This window comes from Melanostigma gelatinosum, assembly GCF_949748355.1.
Source record: "Melanostigma gelatinosum genome assembly, chromosome: 12".
NCBI lineage: Eukaryota > Metazoa > Chordata > Actinopteri > Perciformes > Zoarcidae > Melanostigma > Melanostigma gelatinosum.
Window position 1 is genome coordinate 15,662,727 of NC_136645.1, and position 21,297 is coordinate 15,684,023.

Sequence of the window (21,297 nt, forward strand, 5' to 3'; positions counted from 1 at the left end):
ACATTGTACATTTTCTCCAGTGAGCTGGACAAAGGTTATTCACATAAAAATGGTATTCACTAATTATACATAACACTGAATCTACAACTACATATACATCTCATATTTCAGGACTTGGAAAGAAATCTGCAGAGTGGGCATTTTCTCTCCAACAGAATGTATCTGTGGAAACACAGAGGATTGGATGCAGCCCTTCGAAAATATTACAGTGAACATTTCACTTTATTCAGTGACATGAAGGTAGAGTGTGCTCTTTTTGTCTTATTTGTACACACAGCATTTTAGGCAGAGGAGGGGAAAAGGTAGGAATAGATTGATAGAGAAATGTTGCCGTGACATTTTCTTGTTCTCCTCTTTCAGGATGGTATACAAAAAGTGTTGTATTTGTTTCTTATTTACTTGTTTTCCCAGACAGAACCGATTATCCAACGTCTAGAAAGACTACTGTCAGTGCCTGGAACTGTAGCTGAGAAGCAGCTATTCGTCACAGAGGTCATTTTGCCAGAGGTGAGCTATTGAGGATGTGTACCAAATTAACAATTAGTTTAAGAATTACGTTTACAGCAGAAAATGAGTGAGTTATTAATGGGATAGGCCTCTGAGAGATACAAGTGTCAATAGACATTTGAGAACACCATTTGGAGAATATAAACTAAAACTACAACTGGAAGAATAACTTAGTATCAATGTGCTAACTTAACTGGGTAACCTGGTACAGGTAAGTATCAATTGAAATGAAATATAAATGTATGTATGTAATGACTGACAATTAACATTTGGTAAAAACTGTCAAATTGATTTAACATACTTTATAATTATTATTATCGATACATTTTTGTAGGTTGTGATTCAGTGGTTGCAAAGGACCAGCAACATGTGCAGATACCAGGCAGAATCTGTGCTGCTGGAGAACACATATAAAGAGAAAAGGTAGACTACCGGTACATGACTTGTGTTTGAATTGTGGGTGAGCATGCATATGTGTAACATCACGAAATCCATTATGCCAATCCTGGCTAAGAGTGGTTTTGCATGTGAAGTTGACATAACTGTAATGACTGAATGTGGCAGTGGTTCATTTACAGATAATATATATTTTTTCAGTGCTCCAGAGTTGTCAACAAGTGACAGAGAAAGCACAGAAGAGGTAAGAAATGTTAAAATCTTTGCAGTCAGAGACACAGATGCTGGTGCGTAGTTTGATTTACAGTGACTTTATTTCTGCATGAAACAACAAAGCAGAGTATATTTGATTTAATCCACAAGACAAATTCTATTTTTTGCTGAAATAACTTTTTACGGATTCATGTGCTCAAGGGCGACACCTGATGGCGGAAACCATGCAGCACATTTACAAACATCAGAACTTCATATTATGTATTGCATGCATGTACAGGAATAACAATTAAGCTGAATATAAACCGATGAGATGAATGAAGTAGATTCTTTAATACAAAAATAAGAAATAATAGATTTTGGGCTGCCTGATAAACAATAAAAAATGTATTAGCATGAAATACTAAAACTGTAAATATAAATGAATGTCATTTAGCCTTTCACATAAGATCCATCATGAAGGTATGTTGCATGATCATAAGACAAGATATTACATTACAATCATTTTTATCCAAAGCGACTTACAATTCAGTCTATCACATTTCTACACTGTAGGCACAGCTACGGGAGCAATTTTGGGATCAAGTGTCTTGCTCAAGGACACATCGACATGCGACAAGCAGAACCGGAGCCAGGGATTGAACCGCCGACCCTCTGATTGAAAGACGGCCCTGCTATCCACTTAGCCACAGTCGCCCTATATAGAATCACTTCACTGTAAAGTGAATTAAGCGGTTTTTGTGAACTCACAGGATATCTAATAAGATTGGTACTTAATTATGCGTATGGATTAACGTCTGGCTAGAATTGGTTTGCAACTATTTATTGTCAGTATTAATTTACATAAAAAAATACAGGTACATCTTATTATATACTGCCATTCAATTTGGAAGGCTCTCGATGGAACCCATCCAGCATTAGTTTGTTCTTTGTTGCTTATTTCTCTAAATAGAGATTTGACTTTTAGATGTTGAATGACACAAAATGTTGATAAAGACAACATTTGTTGTAACAAAATATCTATTCGTTAATTAGGTACTGTAAATGCTGTACAAGTTTGAAGTATTAGTTAGTTACGACACCAATATACAATAAATACTTTGAGTACACTTTATTCTTTACTGCAGGTAAATGTTCTTCTGAGAGACAGCCTGGCTGCAGCTGGTGTCGCAAGACACAATTCGATGGAGGGTTTAAAGTTCCCGCTGTCCTTTCCATGGATGAAAAGGAACAACAGCAAGCCCTCCAGGAGCTGCACAACTGCGAAGATGACCCAAGTGAAGAGTCTCCAGCAGAGCTTTTCACTTTTGTTTTTGATAAACAGAAGGACTATGACAAATTCTGCACAGAGCTTATTGATAAAAACAATTTTAAAGTGTTTTCGAGGTTTGAGGAGAAATAATTATTCTACATGTGCTTTCCAAGTGTTGTAACTAACTAACCTTTCACTGTCAATGTATGTTAGTTTAAATGTCTGTATTTTGCTGTTATTATTGACAATATGTCAAATTGTTAATTTTTGTTGTTCAATACATTTTTTTTTAAATAAACCATCGACGAAACAGCCGTGTCACCTTTCCCAAAACTTGTGACAACCCACACGTTATATGGGTTGCCATCATTCTAAACAGTACAATGCATATCATCCATATTTACAACCTGCATTCCTTTAGTCTGCAGCATGAAAGTGTTTATCGTTGCCATGGGCAACAAGTACCAATTGAAGTTAGCCCGCAATTAGCTTGTTGACAAAAACGAGTGGCCATACCATTACAAGTCTGCCTTTTTTTAATAATTTTTTTTTTTTTTATCACTCTGTAGAGTGTATAAATAAAAGTGTATTTATATAATAAAGATTTGATATAGTGCATGTTTTTTTGATCCCTTTTACAATGACAAATTGAAAATTGTGGAATAATGTTGTATGGTGCTTGAGAAACGTGTTGGGGTGTAGCTGTGGAAGTGTGAACTTTAGTGTACTGTGGTGTAATTCTAAAATTCCAGAAATGTATAGATATTGCGTTAGTTACAACAGCAGGTTTGACAGACGTACCAGAATTGCCACCACTGGATTGTCTTTGAGTTTCCCTGTCAACGTGAAGCCATCCAGACTGACTCTTTGTCGGGGTGGTATATTCTGAGACCCGACCATGACACAGTCCACGAAAAGGATAACAGAGCGCCTGCTGACTTGTAGCAGGACTTGGTGCCACTGATCATTGAAAAGAAAAGCCAGACGGCTGAAAGCAACAGTCTGCCTCCCGGTGTGCAGCGCTGTGAAGGTAAACTCCAGAGACTGAGGCTCCCCGTTGAGTCTGACGGCCAGCTGCTCCTTTCCATTTTCATTCTGCATTTGCCAGATATTCCAGTTTTTATTGATGACGCTGCCACTCATGCGCAGCACAGCCACAAATGCAAACTCCTCCGGCAGCCCAAGGGGATAAGCTGATCTGAAACATAAAGGATGGGCTATTATACAGTCACCTTTAATGTTCGATTAAAAAAAAAAATCAATATTCCAATGAGGATTTATGAAGTCTGTAGTAAACATTAATTATATCATCCACTATTGTCCCCTTTATAATGGTCAAATCATATATCTCATCATATAAATGCAATTTTTGTGTGGTTTCTTTTTAAAGTTGTATTCCAGAAGGAATGTGGTGGTACAGGTAAAGTCAGTCTCTAATGTTCAGGACCATGGAGAGGGTAAATAAGCGTTATACCAGCTCAACCACTAGGGCTCAGTATTCACTCAGTATTCACTCGCCCCGACGCTTACCTTGTGTTGATCCTGAAATTGAACGCTGGGCCTATTCGATAAGCAACGTGCTGTGGAGATGATCCTGCCACCTTTTTAACTGTGCCCCTTCTTGCCAGCTCAGCAATGTGGAACTGGGACATAATATAAAACCCTATAAGAGCGCAGGGACAGAAGAGTGGTTAAATGCAAAAATCATCTTGCAGGTCCATGACCTTGGCTAAATCCTACTGTATGACAACTTGCTATCATGATTATATGGAAGGGTGAAACAATATACACTTACAGTATACCTTGTTGCTTTTTCCAAACTATGGTAATATAAGATGCTTTTTTACAGTTTCACAAACATACAGTATCAGCATAATAAGTATGAGTTGTACTGTTTGTGGGACTAAAATGATGTAGTTCTATTTTTGTGCAGGTAGGGCAAATATAAAAACAAACTGTGCTCATGGTTTTTGTGAATCCACCTGGGAAATGATCCTCCCCAATGCTGATCTGAGGGCACATGGACTGCTGCTCCATATGATACCAACTTGAGATGAAAATCTCACAGCTGCAAGATGGAAACAGAAAGCATCCGGTTAGCAGTCAAAGTGTGTGTGTGTGTGTGTGTGTGTGTGTGTGTGTGTGTGTGTGTGTGTGTGTGTGTGTGTGTGTGTGTGTGTGTGTGTGTGTGTGTGTGTGTGTGTGTGTGTGCGTGTGTGTGTGTGTTGTGGGGAGGGAATAAAAGCTCAGTGTTTGGAAAGCTGCACCACTGCCTTGAATAAATATTAGGCTAGCTGTTTGTGGCGTCCTCTTTAACACTTAAGTTCTAGATTTGCCTATTTTAACACATCTGGACAGCAAGTTAAATGTCTTAAGTTTGAATAAATGCTTCACATACAACAAGTTGTTCCTTTTGACATTTGACAAGCAAGCTGCCAGCATTGTATTAATTATCTGACACTGTTCACATGACCACAGTTGATACTGTAATATAATACTTTGATGCTTTGTCAGTATGTATTTATCAGTGTATGTGTACCATTTAATGCACAGCTGAGTCTATTCAGGCACACAGCTGGACTCTCTAACCCAGCAATGTTAGTGCTGCTACACAGACCCACATAGGATACATGTCATCAAATATAGATAAGAGCAGCAGTGTGTAAGGAGGTAAGACAAATTATGTGAATGCCTCATGGAACAAAAACTATATGTAGTTATATAATAAGTGCCTTATATCAATGACTATCAATAAACAGAGTTTGACAGCTATAAATGAGGTCTGCAGCATAAACAGGTAACTGAGCTCCACAGACCTTGCAAATGCAGTAACAAAAAACGGCACAATTATTCAATTTGTCAAGAGGAACATATGCCGCAACACATGCCGAGCACAGAGAAAGTGCTTCAGCAAAGACGAACAGCAGCAGAGGTATAATTAACATATTGAGTATGTAGTGGGTTGACAAATACTGATAATCGGCATTCAAGTGAACATCACTCGTCTTTTGCAGCAATGCACTGCACTGGTAATTGTGTTACTCTAATGTTGAGGTGCTTTTATGTGAAATGTTCACATTATTTTGTCCACCTTTGTCACTAGTATCTCACCAATTGCACCTTGCAGTGCAGAAGACGACTTACTTTGAGAATGAAGTCCTGTGCAAAGATATTGTGGGATCAAATAGCAACAGCACAATGAGTACAGAAGGGTATTTCTGGAATGCAATCAGAAAAAAAACGTAGCCGTTCAGTTTGAGTTAGAAATGTATTTGTTTGCCTTATGCCTGTCATGTATAATTGAAATTATAGACTGGTGCAGTTTTGGCATCAATTACATGTCAGTCATAACACTCACATGGTCACTGTTACATGCATTGTTTACCTTTTGACTCCACGCATTTCATAGTCTCATCTGGAAATGAAAAAAACAAAAAAACACCTGCCCCTGGATGTTTCTATAGATCAGCTTGCAGGAGAGAACAAGACCCTGGATGCTCCCTCAGCAAGAGTGAAAACCTTCAGGTCACAGCGAGGGGTCTCTTATAGGCTCGACTGTCATTTATTTGGGGGAGTGAGTCAACAGTCTCCACAGTGTCAACTTTACACTCCACTGGAGTTATCTTGCTCCCACCTTGGATTTAATGTCAATGCTTTTTCAAGTACAAAGTTATAGTATTGTACCCCATTTTTTGTTCTATTATTACGATTTTGTACCATAAGTAATATAAGGTAAATTAGTTATGGAAAAGATGATGTTACCCTGCTTTGGCTTTATTTGTCCAGCACTTTTGGGAACTGCATTCTCTGTTGTCTCTATGGTTGCACGGCATTCAGACAGCATTTTTTCCAGTGCAGTCCAAACTGAAAATCAAGAGATGCTGACTAAAAAGCAATTCGAGCTGGGTTTGCTCTGTCAGACAGAGTGGCAGGAAAAAAATTCTCATTCTGCAATTCCTGAAATAAGGTGGAGGACTTGTATCTTTAAATTGGAGTGAAATCATCCAGAATCCATTCAAATACATTGTGTTTATTACCAAGAAACCCAGCTTTCGTGATGTTTTCACAGGGAAATTGTTTTCAGAATTTTAAACCGTGCAAGGAAATTAAAAGCCAACTCATAGTTGATATACACAGAGAATAAAAACGCAGTTGTTTTAACCTCATAACAAGTGGCATGCACAGTGTCACAAGATGTGAATATATTTATTTTTCAAAAACTGTTTACGGCTAATAATACAATTTATAATAATAGTAATCATGATAATATTGTTATTATCATCATCACATGCATCCAACACTTCAACGCTCTATTTATAGGCAGCAATTTTGCATGTGCGTCAGATGTGCAGTAACGCGCAGTTAAATGTTCGTGAGCGTGCAGGTGGAGCAGCGCTTGCTGGTGCTGTCAGCTCTTCAGATTGAGCACAGTTAGCTTGATGGCTAGCAAACACAAACAACCCCGTTCATGGAGATCCATGGCCACTCTACTCTGTGTGTCATTGTAAGGGCGTTTCTCCTTTAACGCTTGCCAAACTAGGACGTGACATAGTCAGCACAATAGTGTTTTCTGTCCGCAGCTTACAGCGAAAGGACGGCGAGAGGACTGAAATTGGAGCTAACGTTGGTTAGCTAGCTGCTGTTAGCTTGCCAACGCAATGGTGAGTAGCGTTAGCTTTCTTTTGCGGCTAATGTTAGACCCACTGATAACTGTTCGGTGGGTGGCTAATGTTACGCTAACTGTTACTGTTAGCTAGCTACGAGCAATAGTTTATTTCCCCGTTGGTCCAGTATGTTATGTGTTTTTCAGATCGTTCCTGACCTGATGTGGGCCCTTGGCAACAACATGTAACGTTAGCTTCCCACCTGTAACCCATAAAATACCCTTGCCGAGATTCTGCCCACTTGCCAGGGACCTGTGCCACCTCACTTAGCTGACGTTACTCCAGTCACAGCGTCACAATAATGCAGCTAACGTTAAGTCATAACGTTAACTTTATTAACTTTGATGCTCCGGTTTCCAAAATTGGTCTGTCTCAGTTTTGGGGTTTTAGCTGGTGACGTACAGGTTCCCGGTTTTTAAAGAAGAAACTGTTCGCCGGAGTATGTTAAGGCCTTCTCATGTGTGTATATATATTTAATAAGACTACGTTAGATGTTTTAGTTTTCCTTTCTTCGAGGTGGTTTGTAGACTTGAATTATATGAAGTGCTGGCGACATATTAATTGTTGGAGGCTAATTTTGTAACTGTGGCATTTTATTTTCTTATCATTTTTTTCCAAACTACAATCTTGTGTTGATTGTGAGTTTATTTACAAACGTTTCATCCGCATTGGCAGCTCAGTTGGTTTATTGGCACCAACGTGTCAGCCTTCTAAACAGTCAACACCTTAAATGTACAGTTGCTCCTTTTTGAGTTTATTCTTAGCAGAGATGTTTGTGTAAATATTCATAGACTCCTCCATTAGAAACTGGAGAACTGTTTGTCTATTGTACAGGTTTAACAATGCCCCCCCCCCCTTCAGTGTCATTATTGTTCACCTCACAGTGTAGTTACAAAGCAGCTGTCAGTGGTTTGACATGACTGAATAATTCAGCTTGGTGTAAATTGTACTTGGTTTGACTCATGATGTCTGCCAAAATAACAATTTGTGCCAATTTCTGTAAAACGGTGATAAAGTGGTTGTTTCAAGGTGTTGATAAAGGGAATTAAACCCTAAGTTAAAACATAAATATGCAGGGACAGCCAGTGTATTCATTTAAACTACTCTTGTCCTTGTACCTCTTCTGTGTCGTGCCCGGTTTAATTTAGTTTTTAACAGACGGCTTTTAAAGATAACTGATCCTATTCACTCTGCATTAGGCATCTGTGTCAACCAGGTCAGATTCCTGGTGGCCGTTTGCATCTCATGTTGGTTTTCACTTGCATGGCTACAATGCCTTGTGGTCTGCCAGTGGATGATTTATTCATTTCATTTCATGACTAATTTAGGGACCGTCTGTATGATTATTTTTGCCAGTGCCAATACTTTCCCCGACCCTGTCATACCAATGCTATAATTGGCAGGGCTTTTAACCAATTAGGCCCTGAGGATAGTTTTTTTACAAAAGAATCCTGGAGCTGAAATAACCAATTTTGATTTGTTTAACCCGTAGGCCTACAGGTGTATCCCAGACAATGTGAGGCACCCCTCCCTGTAGAGACAAAGATGACTGAAGTCCAGGCCACAGTGGAGTTCTCTGTGGAGCTCCACAAGTTCTACAACGTGGACCTGTTCCAAAGAGGGTGAGTGTCGTCTCATTGTCTCTGCTCTTTTTTTTATTTTTACATGTGTTTCCAGTAGGTGGCAATTCATTCATGCTTCACCAAAGAAGTGTTTTTCTAACGTACATTACAGACAAGCCTACCTTACTAATGAAAAAACAGCAGCTATGATTTATTCCATGAGTGTCCCAGACAATCTGGGGGAGTCGGTCATCTTTCTAGAGTTTCTCCACAAAGAATCACTCAAAAGCACCATTTTAAACCTTGTGGTCACCAGAGACATGTTCATATTTGTTGGAAGTCATTCAGCATGAAAAAAGCTTTAAAAAATGACTAATTGATTAAAGGATTCTTAGTCGACTAAGACAAACGGATGATTAATCTTAACTAATCGTCTAAGAGGAAGCAGCGCTATCTGACTCACCTCCCACTAAATTTTTAATACATCGTGATTACTGTGGTGCTGCAGGCATTGTAAAATCGTGAAGCCATTTGTGTTTAGTTGAAACCTAAAAAATGGATGTCTTAGGAAGCCTCTATTGACAGAGCTTCATGTAGTCAAAATTCCGTTTTCACAGCAGCCGTGTAATGACACGTCACTTTGCTGAGATACAACTCCTGCTCCCGGCTCGTCGCTGCTATCAGAGCTCAGGTTTACTCCCCGAGTGACCGCAGCAGAAAGTGCTCATTGTTTATTCACGCAAGTTGTAGTGTCATTTTGCAAGTGCTCGTGGCTAACCCGTGCGGTTTGGATGCTGCTTTGGACCGAGCTAACGCACAGTTTGTCTGCATTTTCAGCTTCTACCAGATTCGTGCCGGTCTGAAGGTGCCGCCCCGGATTCCACACAAAGTTGAGACCGGCCTGCTTCACCCGGGAGGTAAATACATTTCAGATGATGCAAAGAGAGGATTCATGTACCCTTTATGGCTCCAATTGGTCAACCCAAGCCCTGCCCCTTCCCTTTCAATTCTCCAATTAAAAGCAGTAGCAATGCTATGTAACTTGTAGTATGCAAAAAGTAATGATGTTTGTGTCCCTGTGACACTATTTAAGTCATACTTGAACTTCAGGTGGCTTGCGTACAGCTCTTTCAGCGCTCTGATGTTAGCACCGTTTCGCTGAAAGTTGTTATTGCAGATTTGGTTTACTTATTGTTTTGTTTACGGGGAGTTTCTGGGAGTATCTCACAGGCTGATCCTTGTTCTCATTGTTCCTCTCAGGTTTAGTGCATACGCTGCACCCCCCCCCCCCCCCCCCCCTGCTTAGAGACCTGCGCTGCTCATTTTGTTGCACAAAGCACTCAATTTGTGTTTCATAAATAAATGGGATCATCAAGGGGTGTGTAGTTCCAATGCTTAAATGTTTTAAATTCCATTTGTATTACCGTACTTTGAAAGCCTTGCTCAGTAGAGTAGACGGGGAAACAGCACTTCACACTTTCATCTTCAATGCAGACCTGATGAGGTCTGATAATTCCTGGCACCGGTTCTACGGAGATTATTATCTGTAGGTTTGCGCGTTCATGATCTTTTTTTTGGGGATCTGCAAAATCCATCTAGATGTCTCTCCATCTTTGAACTGTGAGCCATGTGTAACAGCACCTGACATACTAATGCTTCGGTGCCCGGTGTTTCTAAAAGTTTATACAGAAATGATCTAAAGCAGGCATGTTTGCTATAACCATTTATATTTTTCTTAAACACACAGTTAATTCTGGTGGCTTTTGTCTAGGCTCTGATCTGGCGTTTCCCGCTTCAGTCCAAGATGATGTCATCTGCAGCAAAACCTTCCAAATTCTCTACAAGAACGAAGAGGTTGTGATCAACGACGTCCTCCTCTTCAAAGTGATGATGCTGCTGGATGAGAAGAAGGTACATTTCTCTGCGTATATTTTTAAATCGGTGCACAATGTGATCGGAGATGTGACTATAAAATAATTTAAAAAGGTATTTTCATTTCATCTCAACTTTAAAAAAAGAAAAAGAGGTGATGCTTTTAGTGCGGTGCTGTCTTCAAGCAAGAGCAGTACATTAGAAGCATGAAGCACCTGCAAAATGTCACGGAAATAGATTCAAAGGGATTCTTTGATCAACCCCCAAGAAAGCTGTCGGGATGAATATCTTGTGTGAGAAAGCTTCTGCCTCGTTTGTGCTGCTCGAGCCTTGTTTTTGGTGCTGAGGTTCAACTGTTCTAACGGTGCACATCGGAGTGTTTTTGGCATCAGGGTGACTCATTACGATCACCAAAGGCTTCAAAAATGCATGTGGCTTAGAGCTGGTACCATCGAGTGACAAAGACGCACCTTGAATGATGTTGTGTAGATCTTTCTGATGGACTAGGGACACCATATGCCCTCACACAGTGGCTCTAACACGACTGTTTTTCAATATTCTCAGGTGGAAGAGTCCCTCAATGACATTGATTTCCAGCTATTCTTGGATTTATATTTCACAGATGGTGATTACACGTAGGTGTTGCAACATTTTAACTGCATGTTCCCTTTTCAGTGGATTTGATATTTGCACCTCCTTATAAAAAAGAAAAAGGCGGCACTGATGTATTTCTCTGTATCTTCCTTTTATTTAACTTCCACAGGCCAGATGATCCAACCTCTCTACAGAACATCAGTGGCCGCACACTTCGTTTGCACTTTAGCCTTCAGCGAGGCATCCACCAGCACGTCAACGTCATGTTTGACTACTTCCACCTGTCTGTCATGTCTGTAGCCGTCCATGCCTCCCTCGTGGCTCTCCATCAGCCCCTTATCAGGTCAGACTGCTCCCTAACACCAGAGAACAAGTGCTGCAGCGCTTTCATGGATCTCCATCATGTTATCTAATATTGTTTACTCCACACAACACATTTAACATTACAGTTGAAGTAAACAACAAAGCTCTTATTTTGAACTTGACATGCATGTGCAGCCGTGTGTGATATGAGGAGAAGAAACCTCATTAGAAGTGCTCATTAAAGTCTTGTGGCGATTATCAGAGATTGACGTCACTCTGTGTGTTTACCAAGTTTGCCTCGACCGGTGAAAAGCACATGGCTGAACCGCAACGCTCCACCGCAGAGCAAAGACTCCGTCATCCCACCTCTGGAGAACGTGGTGTTCGGGGGCAGTTATGTCAAGCAAGTATCGGCAGACGTAAGTGGACCTCCTTCATGGCAATGTCAAATAGCTGTATTGCATTTGTAGATGCTTCTCAACTACTGAGTTGTCATGAAAGTCTGCAAGCTTGCTGTAACACAAAGAGCTAAATTAAGCACTTGATGAAAAGTAAATGGTTGTCATAAGCCTAATAATACTTCCTTTTATGAGGAAGAAATAAAGCTGAAGAATAAAAACAAGCATGCGTGTATTGTTAAGGCAAGGCTGCCTGCCAGTAATGCAGCCTTTTGATTATTACATGGACCGTGCTGTGGACTTGACAGTTGTTCACCACAGGTGGAATGGTGTGTTACATTCACTGCGTCTGAAGCACGGGCAGAAGGGTCGGGATGTTGACAGAGAGGGCATCCGTCAGACCATTGTCACATTTGGCCAGGAGTAATTGGCCTCTCCTGCCAGAGCTAAAGCTGCCCCTGAGATGCGGTAGTGTGAGTGTACCGGAGTCATTCGGACAGAACAGAGGCAATAACCCTCGTCCGTCCTTGATTCATCACTAACGGGCAGCTTGGGAACAACAACACATCAACCGCTATTCATTTCACGAAGGGCATTTGTGCCGAAAGCACAATAGAGTGTTGACCCCCCGGATATCGCTCACTAAATAAATGTCTAGTAACTGGCAGGATAATCTGTTGGCATGTTTTAGGGCTGTGGTGTTTACTGTAATACAGTCTCAAACCGTTTTCTCCTCTATATAATGATATATGGGTATAATACTATCGATCAATGTTGAATTCATCATCAAGAATCATGTTTCCACCCCTGGTAAAGGCTGTGAACCGAACGTTTACAACTGCTTCGGATGTTTAAACCAGAATGACATCATCTACGCCGTGTCTTCTGTGTCGTGATCCCTCAGGGCCGGACGTTCCTGGTGTCTGACCACTGTCTGCAGCACGCCTTCAGTCTGCACCATGACCTCTGCTCCAACCTCCTACTGGCCTACCAGGGCCTCTTTGACTACTTCACCTCCATCACCAAGGACCTGCCCTCCTCCCATCGCATGGAACTAGGTACACAGCGCTATGGCTTCACTGTCGTGTCACAGTGGGGGGGATAACAACAGGTTGTATGAAATCCTAAATCCCAGACTTGGTATTCTCAACGGCATACTGTACAATACCGTCTGAATCATTATTTTTTTTTTTTGCTTTGGTTGGATTTTCATTGTTTTGTCTTTTCAGCGTCGCTGTTGAGTTCTCATATCATTTCACCTGATCCCCACACATTGACTTATTTTACCCTCTAAACAGACGACACAACCAGCAACCCGCTAAGTTCACTCAGGAATCTGTCTTTAATTAATCTTAGTTCATTATACTTACAAAACTAATCTGTCACTCATTCGATAAGTCTGGTAACCACTAAGTAGAAGCCTAATTGTAACATCTCCTCAATACAAGTCATCGTTGTAACTGTGGCTCACTAAAGCTAACCCTCACAATTAAACGGATACTAACCCCTCCCAGAAGACCAGATAATAAACCGGTTTAAATATGTCCAATCTTACTAGCCAAGCCCAGCATGCAAGTCCTATATGAGCGAGTACTCAGAAGACCCTATCCCCGAAGTCAGAGGCACGTCTACATAGGTATGTCCCGACGCTCACAGTACCGCAGCTCAGCCTGCCTTTCTCTCTTTGACTCCTCTTCACTCTAGTGTCCTCTTTATAGAAAACACCACTTCCTCTTTGTGTGCCATTTCCCAGACACATTATACTTAAAACTGCTGTCATGCCACATGTGTATATATACACTATCTTTCTTTCTTTCTTTCGAACTAGGCATTGGTCAAAGAGTCTAAACTTCTCTAGAATTTGTAGTGACTCTCTGCTCAAGTCATGTAAAATGTACTTTCTAACACCACTTCCTTATTCTGCCTGTATTACCGGCCCTTTTAAAAACAACATTCTGTATAAATAAACGGGTCAATTATAGAAGTGATTCTTAGTAATGCTGTTCCTCTGCCTTCCCAGAACAACTCGACTTAGAGGCCCGTCTCGCTGAGTTGTGTGAACATGTCAAGGTAAGACCTTTTTTTTTCATATTTCCTCATTGGGCAATGATGCAAAAACATTCATAGGAAGCAACTAGCCTGGTGCTAAGTGTATAGGGCAGGAGGAGGTAACACAGCATATGGCAAAGGGACATATAGAAGCACAAACAGGCTGAGGGAATGCGGTTTACTTGTTCATTTGTAAGCAGACTGGCGAGCTCTCCAATGTTTCTTCACAGTTGGTAGATTTACCTTTTTAAAACTAGTCTCTGGAACGTTCCATACTTGTGTAGGTGAGATAACCTCTCTTTAGTGGTTGGATCCTGATAGGTTAGCCCGCTTGTGTTGCAGAGCTGTGGAATGATGGGCGTTTCTGTAGACGGTGGTGGTACATTATGCAAGTCAAGTTCCTCTTGTGCGTTTCATCGCACAGCACTTTCTTTCTAAATATAGTATTTCATATTAGATATGCAACAACGGTTACGACAGACGGACACACGAATGGAGATGGATTAACTTTATGTATTTAGGAGATTTCATAATGCAGCTTCATTTGATTATAACAAGCAGGTTTTTATGATCGTAATACTGTTCATTTGTTTGTCAGCAGTGCATAAAAAAACATGAAAAACCATAATGGCCTAATTATTATTGCTTAACTTGACTATTAAGTGTTTAGAAGACACTTGTGGAAGTGAAGACTGACAGTACTCCCGTGTCTTTGAGAGAGGTCCTTGTGACAAAAATGATTAACGGCACAATGAGTAGGATTTGTCATTTTAAGGTTTGTAATTACAACCTTCAGATTTGGCCCCTCCTCCCCGGCTCAACAAGGGTTACACAGTCTGACACGTGGTCGCCATGTTGTTTTAGGGGTTGATGCCCGAAAACACAGAAAATTGAAAAGGAAATAAAATACAGGCAGACCAGGGCAGGGTCACTGAGAGGGATTATCGGTGTTTGTGCTTAGACATTTATTTATTTTTTGAGGAAAGCCCTACTCAATGTGCCACGTCCTGTTTCATAGAACTGCATGCCATTGTTCTTTGGGGAATAACGCTCGCTTGAGCCCTCTGGTGGGTGACTTGTGTCTTCATACTTTTTAGCAGAAAGCGGAGTCCCCTGACGAGCTGGCAGAACTGGTCAATATGAACCTGGCCCAGCTCTGCTCTCTGCTCATGGCTCTCTGGGGACAATTCCTGGAGGTAGTGTCCCTGCAGGAGCATGTTGCTGCCCTACTAGCTATGGAGCACCATTCACTGAGAGTGAGTCCCGACTTCTTAAATCCTCTGCAAGTTGGAATAAGTCACAAGTTACCTTTTTGAATTACAAGAATCCTCTTTTGATCTGATGGCTAATTCAAAACTATACTCAAGAGACTGAATCTTGAACGTGGGTTTTTGTTACAGGTAAGGCGCTTTGCTGAGGCTTTCTTTTGTCTCGAACATCCAAGACAAGCTGCACTCGCGTATCAGGAGCTACAGTAAGTTGCAGTGTTTGTGGAGGTTACGAAATAGTGTTGGACAAAAGATTTATATATTTTTTTTGTCTTACTCTCCTTCCCTCCTCCCCCAGTGCTCACAGTCACCAGCAGATGACGAACGCTATCAAAAGCTCCAGCTACTTCCTGTCTTTGCCTCCACTTCCAGTGGAATGTGCAGACCTAGATGGTGACGTTAGCTCCCTGCCGATCATCTTTGAGGATAGATACCTGGATTCTATCACTGAAGGTCAGTAATGCAGTGTTACCACTCGACTACACGTACAGTCAGCAGGCATCGACTATGTTTTTTAAAACCAATGTGTTTTTGTTTGTTGCCTTTTTTTGCTGTTCAACACGGTTTGAATGTGAAGATCGTGACGGACCCTGGCTGGGCATGCACAACGCGAGGACTGGCTCTGTGTCCAGCAAAGCGGACAAGCCCAACTCCAAGGAGTGCAGTGCTGCAGCCAGCCCCATACCAGAGTCTCTGTGTGCCCCTATGGATAACACCTGGCCAGACAGCTACGATCCACCACCCAAGTCCAAAGGCAAGTCGGTCAAACTGAAGAAAAATGCAAAGACTGAGAACTCAAAGAAGCTGATCAGACAGGCCTCCAAGGACTCCGTGGTGTTGGTGGGCTACAAGAACCTCAAAGCTCCTTATGGTGACCCAAAGCACAAGGAAGGGGAAGCCCCCCTAAACCAGGAAGAGGATCGAAATGCATTACAGAGGGACTCGAGTAGTTATTTAAGGACTTATGCAAATTCAGCTTTTGACTCTGGTGCCACTTCAGCACACTGTGGAGACGGTGCTGTGGACTGTGTCGCAGATGACAATATCAGTTCTGCTGCTTGTCAAAGAGGTTCCTTCAAAAAGACAAATGCAGACGCACAGAGCAATCCTCAGGCTGGTACTGGGGTTATTGCTACATGCAACCAACCGCTTTGCAAAGATCAGCAGGTTGACCCTGGTGGCCAAACGCTGCCAGAGTGGTCTGCTGGGCTGAAGCAGATTGAGGTGAAACCAAGTTTAAAGGATCCATACCAAGGGGACAAAGTAACGGTCCTGCTCCCATGTCGGACTGATGGAACCGTAAGCGGGAATGTTCCTGAGACGGACGTGTGTGAATCAAAGCGGTCCGTAGTGGACTCTGTTTTCGAAAGGCCCGGTAAAGAGGCAGCGCAGCGTAGCCAGTCCTGTCTGGTCTCAGCCCAGGTGAAGAGTGATTGTTTCAGGCTGCCGGACGGCAGAGCCCCCAGTGCCTCGTCGCGACTCTCGGACTCGGGCATCGAAAGCGAGCCCAGCTCTTTCGCCGCTCAGCTGGTTCCGGGCCTTCAGACTTTCGCAGGACTAGGCGTCTCTGAATCGGGCACAGCTGCCCCCCAGGCCGAGAGACCCCTCCCGAGTCCTGCACCACGGCCGGTTCAGCAAAGCTCGGTGCAAAAGCCCAGCGGGGGGGCAGCAGAACTTCTTTACCCAGAGAACACCAGCGCTGTCAGTGGAGTCCAGTCCTCTCTCACTTCCATCAACTCCCTGCCCTCGGATGATGAGGGCGAAAGCGCCTCAAGGGGCTCCAGTGGAGCTGAAGTCCGAGGCAGGAAGTCCAGTGTTTTGGTGCAGGAGCAGAGTGTAGTGTTCTCTGGAGATCTCACCATCAGACCGGCCGTCGACACTGCTGCAGGGGATTCCCATCTTACGAAACCTCCCTTTGACTTTGAAACGGACCCCAAATCATTAGGTACTTCTGATCTTGGACTAGAGGGAGCAGCTGCTTCTGGGACTGTTAAAGAACCCAGTAGTGACCCCCATACCGCCTGCCCTTCCAGTAACTCTGCCACCAGCAGCACTGACCTGGTGAAACGTGGGATGGTGGAGAACTACTTTGGCTCGTGCTCCAGCACAGACGCGTCTGAGATCAGCCCGGTGGAGACATCCGCCATCACACTGGGAATCCATGCCGGGCCACAGGTGGAGGACGACGAGGACGAGGCCGAACACGAGATGATCGAGAACGGTTACTACGAGGAAGGGGACGGCTACGCTTTTGTCAATGGCGTCATTGCCGACGAGGAGCAAAGCGCGGTCGGGGACGCGGCCGCTTCAGAGGCGAGTCTTCTGTTCGAGCAGCTCGGCATCGGCTACCCCCATGAAACAAAGGACTTATCAAAAGCGCCCATCTGCTCCAACCTGGCCTCCAGCAGTGCCGGGTGTAGCTTGGGCAGACCTCCCTGTCCCTCCGCCTCCTTCTCCTCCAGTCTGCGGTGGTATGACTGTGCACCCACGCCACACATGAAAGCGTGAGTCGGCTCGCACAATTATTCGTGCTATACTTTCTGCAGATATTTATCCTTTCTGGCACATTATAATTAATATTCAACTGTTTTCTTCTAATTCTGCAGGTTCATTAAGGCAAAGGAAGAAATGAAACACCTGAAGCTGCCTGGCTTCCTGTACAGTGACGTGTCTGAGCTGGCATCCACTGTGCCCTACTTCAGCCTGGAGGAAGATGAAACTTGCGAAGAAGGCATCCATCTCATAGTCTGCGTCCACGGCCTGGACGGTAGGAAACCGTATCTTCTAGGGTGAATTAGTTCCTTTTATTTTTGTTTTCCAAAAACACATATTGGTGTTGTGTTCCCTTTACTGCTGCAGGTAACAGTGCAGACCTGAGACTGGTGAAGACTTACCTGGAGCTTGGACTGCCGGGCGCTCGTATAGACTTCCTGATGTCAGAGAGGAACCAGGTGAGTGGATGAGCACACGGACACTGTCAGCATGGATGAGCTGTGCCACAATCTTTTAATGCTCTTTTCATCCACAGAATGACACTTTTGCTGACTTTGAGTCGATGACGGACCGACTGCTGGATGAAATAGTCCAGTACATTCAGATATACAACCTCACAGTGTCAAAGATAAGGTAACATGTTCTATCCTACCCACGTGTAATATATCGTGTATTATCTAATTAATTACTTTAGGGGTTCGTTAGGTAGCTACATGATGCAGCATCAACAGAATCATAAATAAATATGTCAAAAGTTTAACCTTTGCAACCAGTTTAATTTTTCCAAGTTTTTAAGCCAACTTCATCACTCGGATTGTGTCCGATTCTGTTATTTGAATGTGTTGTGTAAATGAGTCAAAGATGTGCATATAAATGTTGTTTGGTGTCGTCCTGGTCTCTCTGCAGCTTTGTGGGTCACTCCTTGGGGAACCTCATCGTTCGCTCGGTGCTAACTAGGCCCAGGTTTAAATGTTACCTGAGCAGGCTGCACACCTTCCTCTCCCTCTCTGGACCTCACCTGGGCACATTGTACAACAGCTCTGCTCTGGTCAACACGGGTACGTTTAGCTGCTGGTCCAACAGCAAACCACTAGTTGCCATTACTCTCTCGCTCTCGCGCTCGCCTCCTCCTCCTCCGTCATTGTGGTGAAGCCTGTTAAGTGGTGGTTAATTGTGTGTTCCCAGGACTTTGGTTCATGCAGAAGTGGAAAAAGTCCGGCTCACTCCTTCAGCTGACTTGCCGTGATAACTCTGATCCTCGCCAAACTTTCCTCTACAAGCTCAGCAAGAAATCTGGTTTGTCTTCTATTTTAACAAAATACATTTCAGGCTGAATATGAGATTGTAGAGATAACTTTTCTACTGTTCATCTGCTTTTGAAGGTCTGCAGTTTTTCAGGAATGTGGTATTGGTCGGGTCACTGCAGGATCGTTACGTCCCGTATCATTCTGCTCGACTAGAAATGTGCAAAACTGCAGTAAAGGACAAACAAACAGGTGGGTTTGAATTGAATAATTATGTCTGCAAAACTAAATCGTATGCCATCCTACAAATGAACTAGAGTATCAAAAGTACCAAACCTTGGCCTGTTTCTCTCGTCCATACCAGGCCCTGTGTATGCTGAGATGATTGAGAACCTGCTGCTGCCAGTACTTCAGAACAAAGACTGTAATCTAGTGCGATATGATGTCATACATGCCCTGCCCAACACAGCCAACTCCCTGATTGGCCGGGCCGCCCACATTGCCGTCCTTGATTCTGAGATCTTCCTGGAGAAGTTCTTCCTCGTTGCAGGCCTCAAGTTCTTTCAGTAGAAATGAGGCAGAATCAACAAGAGGAATGTGGCGCTAATGCCTCGCTGCATCGAAACCTTATTCTGATTATTTTTGGTTTTTAAAATACATAGAATCACTTTACATAGAAGACATGAGCAAAATCACAATTATTCTTTCATCTCATGTTTATATTGGAGTCACAGTGGATATGGACATTTTTTATTTTTCTACTGCCATCTTTTAAGCATCGTTTTTATTGTGTTCGGGAAACTATCCCTCCCCCCCATCATATGCTATGTTTTCAGTGGTATTTATGTAATGATTATACTTTGAATTAGTTATTCAATTAATTGTAGATGCTGAACTGGAAATGTAGCTGCTACAAAAATGAAATGGCTGTTTCGGTGAGCTGGCCCGGGTCACGTCTGCACACACACGTACTGTCCTCACCATTGCAAACGTTTCCCATCGATTTTAAGAGACACTGCATTGATTTGCACCACAACTACATTTTACAAGCTTTTTGTACTGAAACATGGTCATTTGTACAAGTTACTTTTTTATCAACAATTTTCCATCATGTGTAATGGCAAAGATTGCATTTGAGATAGGATTGTTGCTCAGACTTCGCAGCATTTGCGTTGGTCTTAATACTTGCTACTCTTTGCCATTTTCCCAACCTGGTGTTGGGAGAATAAAGCTTTACCTATGACATAACAACATTTTGTTACAGGGGTTTTAAGCAATGATCATGATTTAGCAGAAGCACATAATGGTATTATGAACTTGTTTTATTGAAAGTATTTGGTTGTTATTTGGTGATTGTGTTTGAACTGGAAAGTATTGCTTTGAATTAAAAAAGTTTCTTGGAAAATTGTTTATATATCATCGTAATCTACCATTAAATCTGCATCTTATGAAGTTGGTTAAATTACTTTTCTTTCTTATGTGTCACTGCTAATCACAGGGCTTAGTACACTAAGTGCAGGAAACCCGTTCTGAAGTGATTTCATGTCAACTACTAATACAATCTCAGCTGTGCCGTTTATATCGGGGAAGAATTTCACGAGCTACCTAATGTTGGCCACGCTTGTTATGTTGAATTTAAGTCTATAGTTTTGATTAACATTGATATACATCTCTTGGGCTGGGTTCGTTATGATTGAACACATGTAGCAGTATAATTAATTATATCGTTTCTGCAGTTTGCGCTGTTATCGTGGTGCCTTTTCTTTCAATAATATTCATCTCTCCTTTCATTGTTTAGAATTTTTTTTTTTTCAATTGATCAAATGGCCCTGCAGATGGCAGTGTCATCACAGTGATGTGTTCGTTTAAAGACTAACAATAAAAGTGGGAACTTGTGTGGAGTGTTTTGCTCAGAACCTGGGTACGTGTATAAAAGTCAGAGGTTGTAATATCTCAACTCTTAAGTGCCAAAGTTATTAATTTATTAGAGCATCACTTAATGTTGTTCTACATACTGTAGGCCTGTATGATCACATGTTGAAGGTTTAATGTAAGTGTTAACTTGTCATTCCTACTGAGGAACTGTATATTTTACATCTTTTACATAAAGGGAATTTGAAACCTCATCTGCAACCCACTGATTGGAGACTATTGTGTTCTGCCAGAGCAATAATATTTTAAAAGGATGTATCGGGTTACTGGCTGATAGAAAAGAGATAGACGGAGGCTACAAAGTACACATGATTGGAGACTTATTTCCACAAGATTATGGCAGATGAACCACTTCCCCGTCTTTATTGAAATATTAAGTTAAGCCCACAGGAATACACAGTACAGGCATTCATATAAAAAATAAGTCATATTAAGTCCAGGAGAAACATTCCTATTTATTTGTATTCCAACATGGAAAGAGAAAATACAGCCGCATAAAGACTTCTCATGGGGTGAAACACATTCACCATAACAAGCGCCATGACAATAG

General features: G+C 42.2%; 2 protein-coding genes across 4 annotated transcripts; one reads left to right on the forward strand and one right to left on the reverse strand.

The window, feature by feature from the left end:
* Positions 1 to 3,142: 3,142 nt before the first annotated feature.
* On the reverse strand, positions 3,143 to 5,770 carry LOC306785746 (collagen alpha-1(IX) chain-like; the record flags this gene model as incomplete). The annotated part of the gene is given in 6 exon segments (XM_079280201.1): positions 3,143 to 3,566; positions 3,899 to 4,031; positions 4,351 to 4,410; positions 4,413 to 4,436; positions 5,513 to 5,586; positions 5,754 to 5,770. Coding segments are annotated over 6 exon segments (732 nt in total).
* Positions 5,771 to 6,783: 1,013 nt separating this feature from the next.
* On the forward strand, positions 6,784 to 20,711 carry fam135a (family with sequence similarity 135 member A). Of its 3 annotated transcripts, none has more exons than XM_079280339.1 (21): positions 6,784 to 7,029; positions 8,525 to 8,654; positions 9,432 to 9,511; positions 10,366 to 10,505; positions 11,031 to 11,101; positions 11,230 to 11,403; positions 11,656 to 11,782; positions 12,666 to 12,819; positions 13,320 to 13,397; positions 13,782 to 13,831; positions 14,908 to 15,066; positions 15,211 to 15,284; positions 15,377 to 15,531; positions 15,656 to 17,582; positions 17,685 to 17,845; positions 17,938 to 18,029; positions 18,107 to 18,204; positions 18,478 to 18,629; positions 18,757 to 18,867; positions 18,954 to 19,067; positions 19,180 to 20,711. In XM_079280339.1, exons 2-21 carry the CDS (start codon positions 8,578 to 8,580, stop codon positions 19,383 to 19,385), a joined length of 4,200 nt encoding a protein of 1,399 aa, XP_079136465.1. In that variant the 5' UTR covers positions 6,784 to 7,029; positions 8,525 to 8,577; the 3' UTR covers positions 19,386 to 20,711. The 3 variants fall into 3 exon arrangements, with proteins under 3 accessions (XP_079136465.1, XP_079136466.1, XP_079136467.1); XM_079280340.1 differs by having other exon boundaries at positions 14,911 to 15,066; XM_079280341.1 differs by lacking the exon at positions 13,320 to 13,397.
* The last annotated feature ends 586 nt before the right edge of the window (positions 20,712 to 21,297 follow it).